Source organism: Nothobranchius furzeri, chromosome 7 (genome assembly GCF_043380555.1).
Source record: "Nothobranchius furzeri strain GRZ-AD chromosome 7, NfurGRZ-RIMD1, whole genome shotgun sequence".
Taxonomy (NCBI): Eukaryota; Metazoa; Chordata; class Actinopteri; order Cyprinodontiformes; family Nothobranchiidae; genus Nothobranchius; species Nothobranchius furzeri.
The window spans coordinates 66,843,664-66,853,330 of record NC_091747.1 but is presented as its reverse complement, the minus strand read 5'-3'; the positions used below and the strand labels follow the sequence as shown (position 1 = coordinate 66,853,330).

Genomic DNA, 9,667 nt, shown 5'->3' with positions numbered 1-9,667 from the left:
GTTACTTAGCAGTAGGAGCACTGCCTGCAGCAGTCATGTAACGTGATGTAAGTGGTTGCTTTTAATAAATGATCATTAAGATGTGATATTCCATATAAATATGAATGATCAATATTATTGATCTAAGATGAAACCAGGTCTTTTTGGTAGTTCACAGACATCACACCTTGGTAATAATGTGAGACAATGGCAAATATATAGATTATAAAATCACTTTAATACTATATGGCCACTAATGATTTTACAGAACAAGTGATGATGAATGATGGTTGAAACAAGATGGCCGACACAATGAATGAGATGATTGAATGTTAGCTTAGATGTTATGTAGCAAATCCTGATGAAGTGTCGTGGAAAATGATGTCTGGGTTGTGAAATCAGTCGGTTTGGTTTAACAGACCATCCCACACGAGCTGTGCAGAATCTACGAACCTTTGTGGTGAAGGCTTCTGGTGATCCAGGCCGGAGGAGTCTGTACGGACGGGCTGCTGGTGGAGTTGACTTCTGTGGTATTCGCAGCACGTAGATCCACCTCGAATACAGAACCGCTGATCTGGGACACCCTCATGATTAATGCTGGTGGTCAGATAAAGTTTGCATCTAATGCAGCTTTGCAAAGAAGGTTGGACCTTGAAGGATGGTTCTTTATGCTTTACTGACCCAGTCGGCCGGACTGGACAGGTGCAGAACTAAAACTGAGGAAGTGTCGACTCTGTTGTTGAACAGAATCCCTCCGACACCACTCCGTCCTCAGCTTTTCTCCCTTCATGTGGAGTAAAGCTGCCAAACCTTAAAGTAAAGTAAGAATGCTGAACACTCGTGATAATATAGGTGAATATACGGATAAATTAATCATTATTCAGTTCAACAAGTTTAGTGTAATTTAAGTTCTGGCAGAATAACAGTCGACATTCATGTGGATTCATTCATTCATCACTGTAAAGCAGTCAGGACATCATCTAATTCACCTGCATGAAACATTCACTGTTTAGTGTAATTCTTCTTCAGCTGTAAAGTAGAGAATCATTGCATGAGACAAATATAAGATATCTTTTATTAAACGGGGTCACGTAGATAAAAAGATCGAATCAGAAAAGGGTAGAATGCCTTCTCCGGGTCAGGAATGAGGTCCTGCCCCAAGTGGAGGAGTTTAAGTATTTCAGGGTCTTGTTCACGAGTGAGGGAAAACTGGAGCGTGAGATCGATAGGTGGATTGGTGCTGCATCTGCAGTGATGCGGGCGTTGTACCGGTCTGTCGTGGTGAAGAGAGAGCTGAGTCAGGAGGTGAAGCTCTCGATTTACCGGTGGATCTACGTTCCTACCCTCACCTATGGTCATGAGCTGTGGGTAGTGACCGAAAGAACGAGATCACGGATACAAGCGGCCGAAATGAGTTTTCTCTGCAGAGTGGCTGGGCTCTCCCTTAGAGATAGGGTGAGAAGCTCGGTCATCTGGGAGGGGCTCTGAGTAGACCCGCTGCTTCTCCACATCGAGAGGAGCCAGTTGAGGTGGCTCGGGCATCTGGTCAGGATGCCTCCTGGACGCCTCCCTGGTGAGGTTTTCCAGGCACGTCCAACCAGGAGGAGACCTAAAGGTAGACCCAGGACACGCTGGAGGGACTATGTCTCTCACCTGGCCAGGGAACGCCTTAGGATTCCCCCGGAGGAGCTGGCCCAAGTGGCTGGGGAGAGGGAAGTCTGGGCCTCCGTGAAAATGGATGGATGGATGGATGGATGGATGGATGGATGGGTGGGTGGGTGGATGGGTGGATGGATGGATGGATGGATGGATGGATGGATGGGTGGGTGGATGGGTGGATGGGTGTATGGGTGGGTGGGTGGATGGGTGGATGGATGGATGGATGGATGGGTGGGTGGGTGGATGGGTGGATGGATGGATGGATGGGTGGGTGGGTGGATGGATGGATGGATGGATGGATGGGTGGATGGGTGGATGGATGGATGAATGGGTGGGTGGGTGGATGGATGGGTGGGTGGGTGGGTGGGTGGATGGATGGATGGATGGATGGATGGATGGATGGATGGATGGATGGATGGATGGATGGGTGGGTGGGTGGGTGGATGGATGGATGGATGGATGGATGGGTGTATGGGTGGGTGGGTGGATGGGTGGATGGATGGATGGGTGGGTGCGTGGATGGATGGATGGATGGATGGATGGATGGATGGATGGGTGGGTGGGTGGGTGGATGGATGGATGGATGGATGGATGGATGGATGGATGGATGGATGGATGGGTGGATGGGTGGATGGATGGATGGGTGGGTGCGTGGATGGATGGATGGATGGATGGATGGATGGATGGGTGGGTGGGTGGGTGGATGGATGGATGGATGGATGGATGGATGGATGGATGGATGGATGGATGGATGGATGGGTGGATGGATGGATGGATGGATGGATGGATGGGTGGATGGTTAAAATCTGATGTTAGCCCAGATCTGGACAAGTGGGGGAGTAGAGGGAGGTGGAGTGTACAGTCGGTAAAGACGGCTCTCCCTTGCCCTGCCTCCAACATGCCTCCATCTAAATAGGATAGATTATCCAGCGTTATCTCTGTAGTTATGCTGCTATAGGCTTAGACTGCTGGAGGACACACTGACCACTTTCCACACTCGACTACTTTCTTCAGTCATTCTTGATCAATCACTGCCCTGCTTAAAAAACGGGATGTGTTGATCTGAATCATTACCAAGATGTAGTAATGCACGATAATTCACCGTTGATATAAATATAGGCCAACCGCGATTGTGCATGAATGCTGTCAGTCTGTGCCACCTTTGGACAAAGGCTGCTGCTTCAGCTGTTGTCATCAATGACAGTTAATGAGTTAAAGAGCAAGTCACCCCCTACCAGAGTCTAACTCCACGCCCATTTCCTGTTTGAAAAATGTGCCACAAGTAGGTGTTACCTGGCAGACTGACAGGGCGGAGCCGCTAACAAATACACACACACAGGCTCACAGTGGCATTGTGACATCATATGGCACCAGCTAACGTCATAGGTTGGATGGATGGATGGTTAGATAAAAGCATCTTGTGTCTTGTAGACTGGACGAGTTGACAGTTATAATCGACACCACCTGGTCTGAGTCATTGCAGAAACATAACTTTTGGCCCATTTGAAGAAATTCATGGCCTCGGCCACGCCGCACTCACTTGAGAATCAGGATACTTACAGACGAGGACGCGTCGGTGCTTAGAGTTTATTTATCAGAGGCTCAGAAACCAGGCTTGCACCTTATATCTCCATGTTGGGTTCATCACTGTGATTTAGGGGTGGGCCGTATCGGCTCGGTCGTGCTGACACCAGGAAACCTTTCCCGTACCTGTTACCTGGTCATGCATGGAGGTTCTCCACCTGAACGGAAACACAAAAACCGAGCGGTCATGGCAACGGGCACCAGCGAGCTCCCAAAACATGAAAATCCATAACGCTGAGTGTAAGGTGTAGGGTGGAGCGTTATGAATACAGAGAACAACTTTCCTGTAAATTTTATCAGCACCCGATGATTGGATGAATAGATGAATGAATGAATGTCAAGGGAAGGAATTGTGTTTGTTTAATAGCCAGATTTATCGTTCTTGACGGAATACTCTGGCACATCATGACATGAATGCTTGGACCATACGACCCATCCTTACCCAGACTTTAAAGAACAGGTTCAGGAGTTCAGTAGTCATCCACCTGTCAGGCACACTTCCACTTCAGGAACCTTTCCAGGAACACGGATTCTTGCTCCTTTAGGAGCCAGCACCAAAGCCAGCAGTCAGGGCAGATGTTTACCTCAGAAAGCCAACATGGGAAGGAGGTAGCATACCATCAAATCACTGACCTCTTGTCCCAGAACGCGTTGGTACAGCTTGGAATGCTGAAGCACCTCCAGTTGCATTCTGTAGACCAGTGTAAAGACCACCAGGTGTTAAAGTTTGTTCCTAAATCATCTTCTGTTTTCTTCATCCAGACATCCGCTGAAAGCAGACCACACCCTGTCAGAGACCGAGGAAGACGATGGTCTCCTGCAGAGAAGTTCGGAGGGCGAACTGACGGACAACTCCTTCAAACCCCCCCTGGCTCGCTCACTGCGCATCAGGGAAGAGCTCCTCAGCCAGAAGCACCGCCTGTTGAGCCAGCCCACCGCTCTGTCACTGGCTAATCTGGAGTCAGCTGGTTTACTGAATCACAGGCAGTCCCACTCCATGCTTGGTCAGAAGGGCTCTTCCTTTTGGGGGGGCAAGGCACACCTGGAAAGCCTGATGAAACTAAAGCAGGCCGGTGGAGCTTTAAGCGACCTCAAAGACCTGCCTACATTTTTGGAGAATCACCACCACAACCACCACGGAGCCTTCTCCTATAAAAGTTCCCTTCACCAACACAGCCACAATCAAGTCTCAAAGGCCCAACATCACCACAGCGAGGCCAAGAGAGAGCAGGGCCACTCTCCACCAGTCGACCTCAAGATTCCCCAAGTTCGAGGAATGGACCTTTCCTGGGACTCCCACGCGTCGGAGCTGTATGGGTATGGAGCTGCAGGCGTAGGTGGGGGCAACCATGGGGACAACCCCCTGAGTCGGAAGCTGAGAGCCATTCTTCCCAAACAGAATCGCAGGGGAGGGAGTCTGGGAAGCCTGCTGGATGGAGCGTCGGACTATTGGAGCTCAGACTTGGAACACTGCAGTTCCGGACCAGCATACTCGATCTCTGACGTAGAAGGAGACCCAAACTCTAAGCAGCCGAGGAAGAAGAGGGGCCGCTATCGCCAGTACAACAGTGAGATTCTGGAGGAAGCCATAGCTGTAGTGATGAGTGGGAAGATGAGCGTGTCTAAGGCACAGAACATGTACGGCATCCCGCACAGCACTCTCGAGTACAAGGTAAAGGAGCGCATGGGAACCCTGAAGAACCCTCCAAAGAAGAAGCTCAAGCTGATGATGAAGATGGATGCAGGAAGTCAGGATTTCGCTGCCGAGTCGGAGAATACACCCGCCACTACCCCCCGCGAGGACGGCCTGCCGCTGGCGGCTGCTGAGCTGCAGGACGATGTGAAGGAGGAGATGGATGACGATATCAATCCAATCAACTAAACTACTCACACGAGTCAGCCGCGGTTCCGTGACCGACGTCATTCCAACCCGGATGGGGCTTTCTTTGTGCCAATTTACTTTGCAGTATCTGGGTGAGCACAAGCGCGGGGATGACAGCAGGAGGTCCCTACGCATCATTCATCGGACACTTTTGAACCTGCGCCAACGAGCGTTTGTTCTGCTTTTATATCCAACAGCTCAACAGACGCAGCTGAAGACGTTTGTGAAAAGACAGTGAATCACTTCTGAAGCATGCTGATAATCCCCTACCCCCTACCTCTATCGACTCGATCCACTACAATGTTGCTGCTCAGAGATGCAGTTTGGGCTTTGTTTACGTCCGTTTTTAGGAGGGAAAGTTGAGGAGGGTAGAAAGTCTGTAACACCGGACCGATAATTCCTTTCCCTACTCGCCCGACTGGCTGAACGGTCTCTGACATCTGAAGGTTTAATCACACCGCTGATATCCTCACAAGGGTTCTGAAACAGACCCGTTCTCCTATCGCCAGGTAGCCATGATGCTTTAACTGCAAACCTTTTCTTTACTTCTTAAGAACTCTGCTTGTCTCTGTGCGGACGAAGGCGAGCGTACCCGTCCTGGTCTGAGAGAGAGAAGACACACAAAAGTCATTCAGGGATGCATGTTTGTGAGTTTTGTGGACACTACTGACTTCTTTTCCTCTACCTTTTCTTTTGTTTTGCTTTCTTTTGCACTACACTTTGGGTCTGGCGCTTACAGACCAGGTTACCTCGGCATTGTTGCCCATGCATCATGCACTTATTATGGTCTGTCTCAAAAGCCCAGTCGCAACCTTGCAACGAGTCAGAGGTGCACGTCGCGCTTGAATGCTGATTCATTTTCAGATGTGGGACGCTCTGAATTCACCCTCTTTTTTTGCCAAGGGACAACTCGAAGGGTACTCTGATTATGGATCGGCCGTTTTCAGGCGGGATGCTACCTCATGAACCTCCATCAGTCTGACACTGCTGATCTTGGAAAGGTGGAGTCACCTTCAGGTTGCCCTCCGCATGGGGACCAAAGGGTGCTCCGCCCCTCATGGAAATTTTTATCGGATGACGGCCCTTTGGGATCAGAATGTGAAACTGTGCTGCTATCCAGTTCATTATCAAGCTCCTACGATGGCTTTAGCCCCGGTTGATGGATTTCAGCTCGACTCAGCTAAGGACATGTTGCTGATGTTTGATCTGCTGATCGTACCGAGCAGAAGCAGCTTGGTTGATGAGTTAAAAAACCCTCAAAGGTGGTCCAAGGCAGTTATGTATGAAAACATTGTGCATTTATGGAGGGGTGTCGATTCCAGGGAGGTGGGCGGGTAATATGCAGTGGGGAGGGTTAGTTCATAGGTGGGGGAGAGGCAGATTTTAATATATTCTAAGTTATTATGACTATGTAAAAGCCAATCCGTCATTCTCCTCATTTCAACTCAGGGTAACTGAGACGTCGACGTGGGTTTCTAATATGGTGATTTCCTGTTGGACCTATAGTGAACCGAGAGGAGAGGACACGCCTCTCACTGATGCTTTTCTGCCGTGGCGGACAAGCCCGCTACTGAAACACAACACTAATGTCCGGTTTGTGAATTGAACTTATAGCGCTGAACGAAGTAGCACTTTCCAAAAGCAAGAGTAAAGCCGAGACAGACGTTTGAGGTTATGCATGTCGTGTAGCTCTTCTCCGAGGCCGACGGAGCAGAGGGCGGCGCGGAGGGCAGAGGAGCTCAAAGCTTTAGTCTGAAGGCTTTCGGAGAGCTGCAGCTTGGAGCCAAACCACACTCCTTTATGCCCCTCCCATGAACCTCCACACTAAAACAGGAAGTAAGAGAGGCAGGTTTTACGTTTGCGTCATCTCGTTGTTCTCCCTCCGCTCTGCTCCCGACACTGCCCGGCGCTCACCCAGTCTGTGAGCTTTCTGCTCAGTTCAGAACCACCATTCTCTGGTTCACAGCGTCTATCACACTTTATTTATTTGATTGTGTTTATTCTTCTCTCAAAAATGGCATGCACCCTGTTTCTGGCTGCTTTTGGGGTAGCACGAACACATTTCAAGAGTGCGTCTTGTTCTTACACCCACAGCAGTTTAGATGAGGTCACAATCCGAGCAGAATCACTTCCTGCCTGTTGCAAACAATCTTTGTGGGTTCTGGTGATCCACGTTTAGCATTGTTGCTAGAACGTTCTACGAAAGTGTAGAATCGTAACCTGTGGGGTGAGCGTGCATGAAATGCGACCAACACTTGTCACTGCAAAGCATTTCGAGTGTCTAAAAGGTTGGCGTGCACGTGGAGTTGGACCCAGCGTAGGACAATGCACTTATCTGATGGTGAAAACAGGATCAAACCCTGGAGTTCACACTCAAGCACTTGTGCTGCACACAGTGGCCACCGGGCTCCTCCCTGCTTAGAAGAACGAAGGGAGAAAGGTCCTGTACGTTTTATTTGAAGCTTCTTTCGTGTAAAGATTGAACTACGTGCACACAAACAGTGCAGTCGGCATTAAATGCGCAGGTTTGCATGAACAAATTCAAACAGCACTTAGACTGAATTCCCCTGAGAGGGGCGATTCCTCCAGACCCAGCGGTGGGTGTGAATAATTGGACCTAAATCATGAAGAGAACGTTCCTCTCCTCCTGGAGAGCACTGATCTGGCTTCACGAGAAGACTGTGTCCAGCCCGATCCCGTCCGAGGTGCATGCCATTTAAGGTAGAAACATCGCTGTGCTTTTATTCTGTTTCGTTGAAATGTTTGTTGTTGTGCGGTTAACGGCTCCACCTGTCCACAAAACCCTCGTCCCACCGGGTCTGCTGGCTAACATCTCACACCTGCTCCTGAAGAGGACTTCCTTTTCAACAGACTGTTGTTGTTATGCTCTGAGTTTCACTTGTTGCTGCTTTGAGCTGGCTGCCGTCTAAAGGCAGGCTAGTGCTGTAAATGTCTCAGGACTCGCGGGTCGGCACCAGTCTGCCAGCAGCTGCTTCAGGCTCAGCGGCACACACCAGCAGATGGGTGGAGGAAACCCAGCCCGTCTCCTTCCAGCTCCTCTCCCGGCTCAGATCAGGCTCCACCAAAGAGAGGTTAGTGTAGGACCAAAAGACCTGTTCTCCTTAGTCTGGGTTCCCAGGGGCCCCCTGGTGTTTCCAGGTGCCCCCTGGTGTTCCCCTGAGCCCATCTCTGTAGAACTGACTGGCACTGACCTGGGTCCTGATGCTGCAGGAGGTCATGGACAGACGTCTACAGAGCTGAAGCACATCTCTGTGTGAACATCATTTCCATCCTGGGGTTTCATCATTAGTCATGAAGAAGCCTGATCGTGTGAGGAGGTCCCGATCTGACCAGACGTTGTGTCTGGATAACTTTACAGCAGATGGGTTTTGTTAGCTGTCTAGAAATGATTTCCCCGTTTATGAAAGAAACTCTTTCCTCTCTGCTGGTTTTAAAAACCAGAGCAGAAAAACATCAGATGTAGTCCGGAAAGCTGCTGGAGTCGTATCCCAGCGGGAATCATCCGTCTCCATCGTGCCCCTCCCCCAACACACACACCACTACGTAATGTATGTTTTCTACAGACTGAGCTCAGGAGGAGAGTTGAGCTTTAACTTTACATCCATCTGTTACCGTGGCGACTGAGCCTGAATGCCGTTCCTCATCCACACCACTCTAGTCCTCTCCGTGCCTCGTACCTCACCGGATCTTTTACCTGGGTGCCTGGCAAAGTGAAAGCTAATACTCTGGGAAACACGCTGTTACTTAGCTGTTGTTTGGCCTTGCTCACGGGGGCAGGAGGGACTCAAAGGTGCCACCCTGACACGTTTCAGGTATTCTCTCACAACAAAACCTCTTGGAAGTGTAATCGCCACAGGGATCACTCAGCTGTTCAGCTCGTAGGTCAGAGCTGGAAAACAAACATTTTGGGACGGTCGGTTTCTCCCCAAAGGCAGTGAGAGGCACAGGTCCCACCCTGCTCTGAGAAACACCACAGGCTTGAGTTTCTCTTCAGTTGTTTCCTCGTTAGATGAAACAAAACTCCAGGCTGAAACCCGACATGAAGGGTGTGTTTCTGTGCTCGGACCGATTGTCTCGGAGACCCAGAGGGGGTGTTGGGGGACAGGTGGATGACTTAACTGTCTTGAATCATGTTTATGTTAAAGGAAAAATAACTTTTCTGCTGAAATCTACAGAAAAATCAGCTAACGTACAAACCTACCTAAATCTGATGAAGCACCTCTGAATATGTTTGTATTTATTTGACTGTTCTGTCTCCAGATGATTGCTCTGCATTCGATTAAGTTTCCTTAGAGTGAAAGTGTAACTGTGTCGCCTGGCTGGGCCAAGCTGGTCCAGAAGGAAAGAGGAGCAGATGGATCACGTATACCTCAGGTCCGGTCTCCTAAAAGCAGCTGATTGTATGTCAGGAACACACCGGACGAATCCGGATTTTTCCTACGCCACGTTTCCCGACGTTCAAACGCAACAAGCAGGTTCAGGGAAACGTTTGATTTCCACGTCGTTGCATTCCTCTCCACCTGCGGACCCAACACACACGTT

General features: G+C 49.7%; 1 protein-coding gene across 1 annotated transcript in view; it reads left to right on the top strand.

Moving 5' to 3' along the window:
• The window catches only part of lcor (ligand dependent nuclear receptor corepressor), a 103,212-nt gene extending 93,861 nt beyond the window's left edge, over positions 1 to 9,351 (top strand). Inside the window, exon 7 of the mRNA XM_054751884.2 lies at positions 3,985 to 9,351. Coding sequence (XP_054607859.2) covers positions 3,985 to 5,104 — 1,120 coding nt within the window. The 3' untranslated portion in view covers positions 5,105 to 9,351. The remainder of the gene's footprint in view (positions 1 to 3,984) is intronic.
• Positions 9,352 to 9,667: the final 316 nt, after the last annotated feature.